Below are 14,026 nucleotides of genomic sequence, written 5' to 3'. Positions count from 1 at the left end.
ACCTTTGATCAGATCTTATGTAACACATTGGCTTTTATACATAGTAGAGATCAGGCATCCAGCCTGCATTGTTGCATAGTTGTTCTCTTGGATTTGCCTCCAAAATCTATGCTCCCCCAAAAAAAACCAAAGAAAAGTTTTCTCCAAAATTCTTATCAAGGCATTTAAAAACCTCCAGATTTGGAGGGGAACCCCCCCACACACACATCTGGCAACACTGTACTGAGTGCTGCTGCTGCTGCACTCACTCTCAGTGAACAACCAAACGGGACAACCGACATGATCAAGATATGAACGATCACTGAGCCTTGGTGGTCCCAGTAGCTGTTCACCAGTTACCAGATTCTAATTTTGTGGTGTTCATTCGTTTCTATTATTACTGTGTGTGTGTACGTGTGTACACACTGTGCTTTTTTCTAAAAAAAATATTTAGGGGTACTCCTATTTGACTCAAGAAAATCACCATTTTATAGTTCAAAACGGGGAAAATAAATACAGTAAATGGACAAAAGTACACAGATTCACAAAATGTATAGGGGTATGCGTACCCCCGCCTACCTCCAGAAAAATAGCACTCACTCTGTGTGTGTGTGTGTGTGTGTGTGTGTGTGTGTGTGTGTTGTGGGAGCCTTTTTTGTGTGGAATCTGGTTCAGCTGTAGCTTATGGTCCATGGTAAATCCAACAATGAAAAATTACTTTGGGGCCCCCTTCCCTTGATGCCCTAAGCACATGCTTATTTTGCTTAATGGTTAATCCGGCCCTGAGTAAAGGGATACAATTATATATAGCCACAATGCTCAATCACTTGCACCAGAGTTGCACCATAAATACTAATGGGACTACTCAGCAGTGGTTGATTTGCTAAGCAAAATCAACCACACATGGTTGTTTTAGAAATGCAGTTCTAATAGAAAAGTGAAAAATTCACATGAATGATTAACCACAGCTAACATTATTTGACATGTTTACTGAATGATGTCTGCCTATACGAGTGCTGCATTGCAGATGTTTCCATTTTAGTGCCTAATTATTAAAATAATTAAAGACATGTGGTTAGATACTCATTTATGCATGTCTAGTCATGCTATTTTAATTGTCAGCCATAAATATTACACGGCCAGTTTCTGATTGTCCTTTTATTTTGCCCTACTGACTGGATGGGTCATAATGCGATGCAACCCTGGTCCCTTGCCCATCAGACAGGAGGCGGTTGAGCTGCTGGGCTGGGCTGCAGATGATCCCAGTATTGCACTAAAGCACAGTTGTCCCTGAGCCTGGTTTTTCCCTCCTTGACTGCTTGGCTCCCATCCCTGCCCAAGAACAGTGACCACGCTGCCCCCTCTGGCTCAAAACGCAGCACAATGCCTCCACTGCCTCAACCAATGTGGCATTTGTCCGTTCTTTTGGAAATGTCTGTACAGGGGGAGAGAAAGGGTTAATAGGTAGACCAATAGAAAAGCCCAGAGGCAGAGCCTACCTGCTGTTAAAAGGCTTAGCCAGAGGTTTAGACCATTGGGGAAGACAGTTGGAAATAGAGAGACAGTTAGTTAGTTAGTTTGGTTGGTTTCTTGTGAGTGGTAGGCATAGAAATTCAGAGTGGGTTAGAGACAGAGGGGAGACAGAGAGAGTGAATCGGATTACAGTGTTGCAAAATATTTAAAATTTTGTTTGCATTCACAATAAACTGGAATCTTTGTTAATACGTTACAACTTGGCTGCGTCTGAATATATTACTAGGGAAACCTGGCTGGTGGCAATGGAAGAGAATAGATATGGGGGCACAGAGTCAATAGTCCGTGGAACGGGACTTTCGATCTACCGCCATTGCTGATCGACAAGGGAATCTCGAGCTCCGAGATTCCCTTGTTTTAATAACGGACAGTATTTTTTGACTGATTAAGATGGTCTGAAACCAGAACGACTTATGGAACTGGCTGGCTCATCTGGGAGAGGGGGCTGAATTAGATTTAACTGTTTAAACGTTAGTAGGATATAAGAAGTAATATTGAATTTATTGAAAAGTTTTTGGGATTAAACTTCAGGCTAAGGAATGAAATATATGATAGATGGATGGGAAAATAGATTTAGATCTGGATTAATGGATGAATTATAGGTTAAGGACAGTTGATGTTTTTTAGAATAGAAAATGTTGAGAGATTACAATATGAAAAACTGCATAATTTGGATTTAAAAATGGACCCATTGTGGGGGGAATCGAGGAAGTCCACAATGTTAAGTAAAAATGTCAGAATTGATATGTTTTTCTTTTTTATGTTTTATTTTTGTTTTTGGTCCTTTTGTTTTTGTTCTTTTTGTGATTTCCCCCCCTATTTTGTAGCATTTGAAAACAAATAAATATTATTTGGGGGGGGAATAGTCCGTGGAACGACCGGGGGCTCTGTGTGAACGCCACAACCACCAACTCCCTTAGGACTGGCCATGGCTTTTCACGCCAGTTCTCTCCCACCTCCTCATGGGGGTGGGGATGGAGGGGGGCAAGCAACAGGCAGGCACAGTGCACCCGCACACACAGCACAAGAAACTACCTGGCAGGTTGCAGTTGGTCGTTCCACCATAAGAACTGGCCCAGGTGCTGCTTGGCGGTTTCTCGGTGGGTGTTGGTGCCATGAGCTCCCTTTCAGCTGTTGGGTGCCTGGCTAAACTGAGCACGGGAGGGGAAGAGGCGGAAGAGGGCGAGAAGGAAGGAAGACACAGTGCAGCCGGAGCCCAGCAGGAGAGGCGATCAGCTGACTTGCTCAGCTTTGGGGGTCAGCTGACTTGCGTGGCAGTGCAGCACCAAAAGACACATGTCCCAATTTTCAATCGCAAAATGTTGGAGGGTATGCGCCTCATTTACGGTGTATGCATACTAGGCCATAGTCTGTCAGTACAAAAAGACACTGTAAGATCAAAAAGTTATGACATCTTGGTACAGTGGAACCTCGGTTTATTAACACCTCGGTTTACGAATTTTTGGTTTACGAACGCCGCAGACCCATCTGGAACGGATTACAGTGGTACCTCTACTTACAAATAACTCTACTTACGAATGTTTCTACTTACGAATGGAGCTCCGTCTGCCATCTTGGATGTGGTTTAGATAGGATTTTTTCTACTTACGAATTTTTAGATAGGGTTGCTTCTACTTACGATTTTTTTCTCCCAATGCATTCCTATGGGATTCGACTTACAATTTTTTTCGACTTACAAATGTGTGTTCGGAACACATTAAATTCGTATGTAGAGGTACCACTGCAATTCACTTTCCATTACTTTCAATGGGAAAGTTCACTTCAGTTTATGAACGCTTCAGTTTATGAACAGACTTCCGGAACCAATTACACCCATACTTTGGGTTAAGTACGCTTCAGATTGAGTACTCTGTGGACCCGTCTGGAATGGATTAATCCACTTTCCATTATTTTCAATGGGAAAGTTCGCTTCAGTTTATGAATGCTTCAGTTTATGAACAGACTTCCGGAACCAATTGTGTTCATAAAACGAGGTACCACTGTATTTTGTTCTAGTGAACGACTACTTAACCTCCATTAACAGAAGTGAATGTTGTTTTCATGTGTCAGAGGTCCCTGTAAGTGGCAGTGTCTCGGTAAAAAAAGATGTGTTACCATACAAAAATAAAGAAGAGTCTTGGTATAGAGGAGGAGAGGGTAAAAATAGCACGCAATTATATCTAGCTGCTGGTTTGTTATGGCTAGGCTTATCAAATCAGAAATGAATAAATCAATACATTTTCTTCTTAGGGGAGCAAATTCCGTATTTACTGCTGCTCTCCTGAAAGGTCAGGCAGCCCCGATGTGGCCTTCCACAACAGGGATCATCAACGAGAAACAGAGTATTGGTTGATTTCTCTGATGACCATAATGATGGATTTGCAAACCCGCTAACAGTCACTGTTGCACAAACTACGGCTGAATCAAGTCCTTAATACAATCCCAGTCCTAAATAAGAGCATTTTGCTTCCCATAAGTTCTCGGTTTTACATTACAGTAACTTACCTTTTCTCCTGCCCACCTAGCAGTTCAAAAGCACGTCAAAATGCAAGTAGATAAATAGGTACCGCTCCGGCGGGAAGGTAAACGGTGTTTCCGGGTGCTGCTCTGGTTCTCCAGAAGGGGCTTAGTCATGTTGGCCACATGACCTGGAAGCTGTACACCGGCTCCCTCGGTCAATAACGCGATATGAGCGCTGCAACCCCAGAGTCGGTCACGACTGGACCTAATGGTCAGGGGTTCCTTTACCTTTTAACTTACCTTTTGTTTTATGTCGTCATACATGCTGTAACATTTTCTGCGCATCTCGTGCATGCTTAAACCCCATTTTTTCATATACCACAGACTATCAATTCAAAACTAGCAATAGCTCAGTTTTTTCCTTCATGATTTTATTGCCTTTCTCCTCTTCTTTACCTTGGAATTTCAGTAATCCATTTTATCAGCAGACTGTCCTGACTTAAAGTGTAGTTTGCATTCATCTGAGAACGATAAATTCTCATGTTTGCAAGAACTGTCATTATTTTGTAACCCACCCTTGCTTTTTCATTGAAATTTGTAGCATTTTTGTCCCAGTCCCCCATCATTTAGGGAAAACCTATTTAGCATCATTACATACATATATATATATATATATATATATATATATATATATATATATATATAATCTGAGAATAATTTGCCTCTGTAACTGGAAAAATTGCAATATAATTTCACAGCTCTTGCTTAGACATCCTTTTGGTTTGGAGCTAGAATTTCTAAGTCACATCCTTGAGACTACAAATAATGGATTAGCATCACATTTAAATGTGACCCATCTTTATGAGACTGGAGGCTCAATGTTTATTTTTTAGAAGTTTATTAAATGTAAAGCTGCTTTTAACAAATAGAATTTTGTTATCTTCTAAATTTTAGGAAAGAATTTTAGGACTTGTTATTTGGTACTGATGGGGAAAGTTTTCAATTAGCAATAATAGTGCCTTGGATTAACCTCATTGGCAAGTATAATATTCTGGAGCCTTTTAAATGTATTTGTGGGAGAGGGTATTGTTTTGATGTTTTTGTCTTAGCTATTTATCTGTCCTTTTATCCTGTATTTTTATCTTGTGAACTGCCCTGAGATCTTTTGATGAAGGGCAGTGTATAAATCTAATAAAATAAATGAGAAATAGCCCATAACCCGAGAACCCAGTCAGATGGACAAGGTATAAGAAATAAATTATTCTAAATTAGATTCACCTCCTTTGGAAGATGCAATAGATAAAATATATCTCAAAGTTTCTTTGTGTTTTGTTTAGAAAGCACCTGCGGTTCAAAAAAGAAATTCTTACAGGTGTTCTTTATTATGCATAGCATACTTTTAACATATGCTTGTGTACATAAATAAAGAAAACAAATTAATTTTCTATGATTGCACTATTGTGCTGTAGAAACTCAGTGACGGGGAAAGCAAAATCGTGCTGATAAAGCTATTAGTATGTGTCTGTATGTAGGTTTAAATATAGATATAGTTGCATTTTTAATGGTACACTTTCTTATAGATTTTACTGTGATGCTGAAATTGTGGATGGAATAAATGTAAAGTGAAAGAATGCCCCTTGCTTACCAAACATAAAATAAAATAGCAAGCTGTATTCATTGTTATCTGCTTAGAAACACTAAAAACTACTGCAGTCTTCTGGTTTTCAGCAGCTGGTATTCAGAAGCCTTGCTGTCTACAACTGTGGAGGCACATAATTAACAGGTGGTCATGGGTTTACCAAATTTCACATTTTATTTCCACACTTGAAATATATGCAATATCATGTAGTCGCCTGTTCACTCCTGAATGGGTCTTACAATGTCACCTGGTCTTATCAAGTGTCTGGTTTCTCTGATTTAATTAGCACTGTATTAATTTATTGATAAGTTCTTCATTTTTAGTGTTTGGGGATTAATTACTCCAGTCTTAAGACTCAGAAGTGGGGTGGTGTGTGTGTGTGTGTGTGTGTGTTTGTGTGTGTGTCTGTACATAGATTTCTCTCTCTCTCTCACACACACACACACACACACACACTTCAGCGGTGTGGTGCTTCAAGGCAATTAGTTAGAAAATGTTCGGCAGAAAATGAGTTGTTTATAGCTTACTCTACATATCTAGTTTCAGCAACTGAAAATAACTGGTGGTGAGAAAAGCATTTCAGGTATAAATGGAGAACTGTAACTGAAATGCAGCCCCGCAACCAGTTTGTTGGAGAATTGTTGATTTTAAACCTTATTGGTGGAGCTGGGTCCTCATTGTGCTGCAATTTATATGGGGTTCTGTTAAAAGGTGGAAAGACAATAAAATGTGAAAAATATTAGGGCTTGTGATCAATACTATTAAGGTTGAATACAGGAAGCGATGCTTCTGCAGTTACATTTCTTAGCCCTTATCTGGGTCTTGGCAACCATAATATTGATGATATAAAGCCACTGACCTTGTTCCAGCCATAGTCACAAAGAAGGTGTTGCATGTGAGACACAAATAAATGCTGACAGTCCCAGGCAACCTTTTGTGAATCTCTGCAATACAAAAAAATGTTGGCTTTACAGGAGGACAGAACTTGATTTTTAGTTCTGTGGATGTTTTGTGCTCCTTGAGAATTAGTTTTCCTTCTTAATTAAGTTTCAGTTTTCCATTGCTATTCAACTAGGTTCTACACAGAATAGACCCACTGAAATGTTAGTCATGTTTATTAATTTCAGTGGGTCTCCTCTGCGGAAATCTCAGTTGAACATCACCTGATGAGGCTAACGACAACCTTTCTCGGGTTGACTGTCTTTGTTGCTTTTTCATCCTCCAGCAGTGTCTGCTAATTCTTCGGTGGCTCCCATTCAGTGGAGGCAGGAGGTGGCTATACACAGAGATACAAAAGCAGCCAGCAGGAGTTAGAAGGTTCCCATCCCATTTCCTGAAAAGCAGTGATAGATGGTGGAGCTGGTCTACCTGAGGAGGGGCTAAACATGCATGGGAGAGGATGGCAGAGGAAGAAAGTTGGCAGAGTCCCAGCTTGGTTTGAGGTGCCAGCACTTCCCAGCCTGCTTTGCTGCTTCTGCCCTCATGTGTCTTTGTCACATGACAGTGTGTTCTGAAGTAAATCCCATTCAGTTCAATGGGACTTACTTCCAGCCCCCTTGGGGGAACAGCTCTGTCAGTCTTAGGGGGAAGCCCAGGAACTGAAGGGAGAGAAAGAGTTTGTGTGTGCCAGCTCACTGTTCAATCCTAACCAGGTCAGCTGCGAAGTCGTACTCAGTTCAGGTGGGCAGGGTAAGGACAGGAGTGCAGCCTCCCTTTGAGAGAAAGGTAGGGAGAGGTGAAGGCATTGAAGAGAGGAAGGGGGAGGCTTGTGGGTGTCAGTCAAAGGAAGGCAGAAGGAGACGGAGAACCAGAAAACTAGTGAAGGGAAGGTGGGGGAACACTAGGACAGTGTTTCCCAACCAGTGTGCCTCCAGATGTTTTGGGACTACAACTCCCATCATCCCTAGCTAGCAAGACCAGTGGTCAGTAATGATGGGAGCTGTAGTCCCAAAACATCTGGAGGCACACTGGTTGGGAAACACTGCACTAGGAATATGGAAGCTCCACCTCTGCTCTTTCTGTCTGCCCCAGGCAGTCCCAGAGAGAGAGGTTGTTGAATGGATGCATCAGCAAAGACAAAGATGGTTTGGTTAGCATCAGCAGTTTCCCTTTCCCCCAACCCACCTTTGCATCTTTAGCACCCAGCCTGATGAAGAGCTTTGAGCAACTCTAAAGCAACCTTCCCCCCCTCCACTATAGCAATAAAATAGGAGACACACAAGGCAAAGGCAGACAAGGAAGACAAAATGGATTGGCTAATCAGCACCCCATGGAGAAGTTCAAAGGAAAGGTGGAGAGATTTCAGCAGCTCTTCAGATCAGATGTAACACAAAAAATACTACATTTCAAGGCAAAGCATGCAGTCATCAATTGCTAACAGAATTTGGGGAGGGGGGGAGAGAAAAGCGGGGAAGGAAAAAAGATCAGATTCTTCACTAAAGCAATGACTGCTCCAGTAAGGTGTGACAGGGACCTTACTGTGCAATATTTCAGTATAAAGTTTGAAAAAAGGGAATATCGTCAACCCTAATACTGACACCTGATGGTGATGGACCCACCACCAACCCATGTCTCCTTGTCCCAACTTCACCTTGCGATGGATGACTGCCAGCCACCTACCTGCCTTTTAAAATGTCCAGTAATTCCCAGCATGTGCCCAATGCAGAAAAACTCTGTGGAAGCCTTGAAGAAAACACTGCCTGACAGTTGCCTCTTGCAGATTTTGCAGATTGTGCCCCCCCCCCAGATAACACTGCTGCTTCTGCCACCCCCAGTGAGGTCAAGGAGAGAGGCAGTGGGGTCTGGAGACCCACCTGGTGGCATTGCTTTGAGGACACTTGAAGATACAGCCTGCTCTAATATCATGTAGGTAGGGAAGAGTGGGCTTCTCATCTTCTGCTCCTTTTCCCCTCCTCCTGCCAAGCTCAACTAGGAGAAGGACATGTGTGCCAATGAACTCCTGAGCTTTGTTGAAACACAAACACACAGTGTTTGTATGTGAATCTAATTTGGAAACAGATTTGGGTCAAGTCTCAGTAATGGAAAACCACAGGGAAATGCATTTGGCCTTTATAGAAGAATAAATAGCAAAGCTAACGCAGCACTCGGTTTGCGTCACTGAGCTACTGCAGTACTTACAGTGGGCCTGAGCAACTTGAGAGCCACAATCAGGCCTGAGATGTAGGCAACTGTCAGAGAGGACTGAAGGAGCAGGAGGTTCCTGCTTCTAGAACCCTGGAGGCTCCTGACACCCAAAAGCTGAACAAGCCCACTCGCCCGACTGCCATCATTCGCACATGACGCTATACCAAGTTATAGCTTAGCACAAAGGAGCAGGTTCCTGCCGAGATTGTGGCACAAGACAAATCTTGGCTACAGCCCATGATCTGCCTGGAAAGATCTTACCCCCATGCCTGGTTTGGCAATATGATAAGCCGCACAGTGGAGCAGCAAAACAACCGGGGAGGATCTCCTGTCACCTGTCTGGGAGCCTGCCCATTTGCTTCTTCACACTCGTCTCTGGTTTGGCTTAGTGTTGTTGTGTGCAACAAGATGATTGCGTCCTGATGGGTGCTTGACAACCTCCTTTGTTGGCTGCCATACACCCGTCAGGTGGCCTGGTGGGTCACAGATAAAAGAGCTTTTAGTGGCAATATCTACTTTGTGGAAATATATTTTCTGACAATAGGGGCAAATAGCTTTATTTGTTATCTGGCAATGCATCCATTTTCTACTCCATAGTATTATGCATCTCAAAGAAAAATGGGAGTTGCCAACTAATTTCTGGAATAATATTTTAATCAATGGTTTTATTGGAGGATATTCAAGCAACTCTTCCATGGCAAATAGTTACTGAGAAATGAGTGCAAAATGGCAGCCTTCTAGAGAGTCCTCTCCTTCCGCCAAGGCATTTCATTAGCTGTTGGTCAAATATATACAAGCCATATGTTGAAGGGAAAAGCTAGAATTCATTTGTCTCTGATTCAGCAATCTCTTGTAGGCTATTGTGGGGACACCAGAAGCATCTGGATAAGTATAGGTTTAATTTTTATTGCCTTCCTTGATTGGTGGGAGGTCTCCTAATCTTTTCTCAATATAATTCCTCATGAGTGTGGTTCCCAAATTGTGTTGGGTGAAAAAGAAACTCAACATGAAAGGAAAATGGATCAGGAAATATAGCAACTGTACGGAGCCAGGATACAGTGAAATTTAATAAAGGGGCAACAAATTGGTTCTTTGAAATGAGGTTTCAAAGCGCACTGCAACAAGAGAAAAGTAATAGTTTCCAAAGCAAAAAAGTATTATGGTAATTCCTGTTTTAAAAAGAATATTTGATAGAATGGGGACCAGTCAAACTTGAATGTTTGAAATCTCATTTTGTTGATCTCAAGAAATAAATATATGTCCTCCTGTAATTTTTCCATTTTGTATTCATGTCTGTTCTTCCTTTTCTTGTGCATTACCTCAACATGCTGACAAGAGGTATTTGCTAGAATGTACAGGAGGGGGTATACACAGTTATAATGGTTAGAAGTTGCTGTAAGTTTTTAATGATATTTTTAGTCAGTGCTATTTCTCTAGAAAATGAGGTGCCAGAACTCGCCATGAACACCTCTCTTCTAATGGCAGTGGAGCCCATCTGAGACATGCTGGAACTGAGTTCCAGTTGAAAAAGCCCTGTTTTTAGTGATGAGCAAACTCAATTCAGGCAAAGTTCTGTAATTTTTTTTAGCTTTCTCAGTGAGCATTCAGGGGAAAAAACTTAACTATTTCTGAGGGTTCAACCCCAACTCCTAATGCTGGGGCATGAGCAATATTGCAATGTATATGCACCTTACTGTATTGCCTCCTGGGAATTGTAGTTCCCAGAACCAGACATGGCTAGAGCTACCTTAGGGTTTATCCACCCTTCTCTTATCCCATTGCTTTCTCCTGGAGAAAACTGCTCTCTAGTGTTCAGTCAGAGCAAACAGGAATTCAGGGTTTCTCCAGATTGATGTTTGCTCCGATTTAGCACTAAAGAGTGGGTTTTACCTGGGAAAGGAGTGGAGCAAGGGGCAAAAGGTTCAGAACCTGTACCTAGAAAGTGCAGGTCAAGCGGAAAACCACTTGGACTCCTGCTGTCTAGGCACCAGCAAGCAGAAGTGTGGAAAAGCCCTTCCACACCAAAAACAAAAGCAACTGGAAGCAAGAGAGCTTTATGATGGACCAGCAGCAACAGTTGCAAGAAACAATGAGAAAGTTGTTCCAGGAAAATGCAGATATTCACCCAGTAAATGGCTGTCTGGTGAGCTGAGCTGCTTATGGGCTTCAGAATAGCCAATAAGAGTTTCATTAGGAGTAAGGGGTGAATATTCATGAATACTGGTGCATGCAACGACCAAGCAGACGGCTTTTGGTTTGAATAATATCACAGTAATCATAGAAAGTGTCATCAAGCAAAGTAAGGGGCTAACATTAAAGAATACACATTTTCCCAGTTTATAACACTTGGTCAAATCACAGCTTCTTCACATCCACATTGAATGGGCAGGTCCAGCAGGCTGCTTTGTGGGCTCATGCACAAAAGTTATTGGATAGATAACTTTAATGATATCCCTGGGGAGTGTGCTTTCTTCTTCCTGAAGTCCCAAGGCACTTAGTTCCCAGTACTAGATGTAGATGTCCAGCATAGCTGCCAAGTTCTCCCTTTTTAAGGGAAATTCCCTTATGCTGAATAGGCTTCCTCACGAGAAAAGGGAAAACTTGGCAGCTATGATGTCCAGTCCAGAGACTTTGGCCCTCAACACCATCACCCGTGGGAGTGCGGACAGAAGCTGTGGGGAAGTGGAATGAAACAACGTCCCAAACCTCCCTTTACTGCCACCAACTTGAGAAGGAAAAGTAGAGGAGAGGATCCACTCCCAGGGAAGTCCAGCAGCATCTGGAGGACCACAGGTCCCCACTTTTTGACCTCCAGTATCAGTATGGCCCTGAAAACAAGGTGCTCTGAAAACCCGGGTATCACAAGTGGGACATGCTATTGAGCTCCTATCATGCCCAGAGGCATCCATTTGTCCACCGTGAGAATGGAATGCCAGATCTGGTAGGCCTTTGGTCTGATCCAACAGGACTCTTCTTGTATTCTTCATTACACAGACCCAGAGCATTGTTCTGCATGGCCTGGCATGCTGGTGACTGGTGGGGGGTTGGCATGCAAAATGGAAGGAGACTACTGAAGGCAGGTTGCCCAGGGCTACTCAAAACTTGGAGCTAGGCCTATAGATGAGGCCTGCAAGGAGAAAGATTGGGTTGGTGCAAAGCTGTTAAATCTCCTCCTCCTCTCAGCAGCTTTCAGTACTGTTGACCATGTGATGAAGGGCAAGGTGTAAATTTATGGCCATCTTGGCTGTGAGTCCTGGAAGACCTGCTCCCTGCCTTGCAGGCCTTATTCTACCAGGCCTGAGAGGGTGGGGCCCAGACTGACTGAAAAGGGTTAGCCATCCCGCGTTCCCTTCTCTCTCTCTCTCTCTCTCTCTCTCTCTCTCTCTCTCTCTCTGTGTGTGTGTGATATATACTAGTAGTTATGGATGTGACCTGTAAAAATGTAATGGACATAAGAAAGTATAGCCTATTGCCGTCACTTTCCCTTCCCTGTTTCCGAATGGACCTGCAGCCTTCCATCATGTATTACATTAATCCACCTAAATATAATGACGATTAACTGCCATGCTGTGCTGTTTGGGCTGTCCCAAAATGGAGCCACTCATTCATCCTGATGTGCTTGTTTGCCTCTCCCTCTCTCTCACCCCAACAGGTGTGTGCCCAATCACTGTGAGCACGGAGGCAAGTGCGCCCAGACGTGGGACAGCTTCTCTTGCAACTGTGATGCGACCCGATACAGTGGAGCCACATGCCATAACTGTAAGTGATGCCTGGAGTCTCAGCTGACTTCAATTGGTAAAATGTGCATAATGTTTCAGTTAATATCTTACCTCATATTCTTAATGCTAAGAATCTCTGAGAAGAGAGTAAAGTTAAAACATGCATATTTTTCTTTCATTCATGGGGGGATTATGTGTATTTGTAACCTTCACCAAATGAGAATGCAAAACTATCTATACAATAAAGGGCTATTAACATATTCTCTATTTTAGTTTACTTTGCTCTGCCGAGCCTTGACTTCCCTCCCTCCCCCCAGTCGGTTTTTTTGTCCATTCCTGTCTTACAGTTTCTTTATTCCTTCTATCTAAAATCAATTCGTAGGATTTATTTCAGTTCTGCGAGTGTCTTTAAACTTCTACAGTTCTTTTCCATATAGTCCACAAATTTACTCCACTCCTTTTGGAACTTTGACTCTCCCTGGTTTCAGATCCCGCTAGTCAGTCTTGCTAATTCCACATAGTCCATCATTTTTGTCTGCCACTCTTCAATCGTCGGTAACTCCTGAGTTTTCCATTTTTGGGCTAATAATGTTCTAGCCGCGGTTGTCGCATACATAAATAATACTTGGTCCTCTTTCACAATCTTGTGTCCTATAAGTCCTAATAGAAAGGCTTCAGATTTTTTTGGGAAAATATATTTAAAGATCTGTTTCATTTCGTTATATAACATTTCCCAAAATCTTTTAATTTTATCGCATGTCCACCACATATGGTAAAATTCACCATCCTTCTCTTTATATTTCCAGCAAGTTTTACTACTCATCCTATACATCTTAGCTAATTTTACTGGTCTTAAATACCATCTATACATCATCTGTTCTGCTTGCAGTGTTAGAACAGGAATTTAGAGGCCAGTGTCCTGTTTTCTCGCCTCCTGCTGCTGCAATAAAGCCTCTGGAATGGCAAAAGTCTGGCTCATCAGGGGACAAGGAGCCACTGCAATGTTTACTCTCCTAATACTTCCAGAATTTCAGACTAATGTCAGTCAGTCAGTCAGTCATATAGAGGATTTTATTTCATTTTTACAATGAGTGTAAAAATAGTTTCCTGCTGTTTGGGAAACAAAATCCCTTTCCAAAGTCAGACTTAGAAATGTTTCAACTTCATAACAGCACTTTGGAAAATGAAATCCTATGACACTTTTCTTTTCTCTCTGAGCCTTTAAGCCAGAAGAAGATTTCCAGGCCATGTTATCTTACAAGCTTAAGATCCAGGAGCAGTTTTGTAAAACAGATCATGCTCCCTCCAGAGAAATTGGTGTCTGGGCCTGAATGTGGCAGTGTTCTGCAATTTTTAACCTCTAAGCTAGGTAACTCGGTTTTTGTAGAATTGTAGAGTTGGAAGGGTCCTAAGGGTCATCTAGTCCAACCCTCCATGGGGGCTCAAACCACCAACCTTCTGGTCAACTGCATGACCAGAAGTGTGCATGGTACTTTAAAAAGGGAAGTTTCAAAAGGCATGATCCAGTCCAAAGCCCTGAACTGGTAGGTTG

The 14,026-nt window shown here is 42.3% G+C and overlaps 1 protein-coding gene across 1 annotated transcript in view; it reads left to right on the top strand.

Moving 5' to 3' along the window:
* The window catches only part of CNTNAP2 (contactin associated protein 2), an 836,988-nt gene that overhangs the window by 566,828 nt on the left and 256,134 nt on the right, over positions 1-14,026 (top strand). Inside the window, exon 11 of the mRNA XM_035101355.3 lies at positions 12,408-12,514. Coding sequence (XP_034957246.3) covers positions 12,408-12,514 — 107 coding nt within the window. The remainder of the gene's footprint in view (positions 1-12,407; positions 12,515-14,026) is intronic.

Source organism: Zootoca vivipara, chromosome 11 (genome assembly GCF_965207765.1).
Source record: "Zootoca vivipara chromosome 11, rZooViv2.hap1.1, whole genome shotgun sequence".
Lineage (NCBI taxonomy): Eukaryota > Metazoa > Chordata > Lepidosauria > Squamata > Lacertidae > Zootoca > Zootoca vivipara.
The sequence above is the reverse complement of the archived record's forward strand: the minus strand, read 5'-3'. Positions and strand labels throughout refer to the sequence as shown.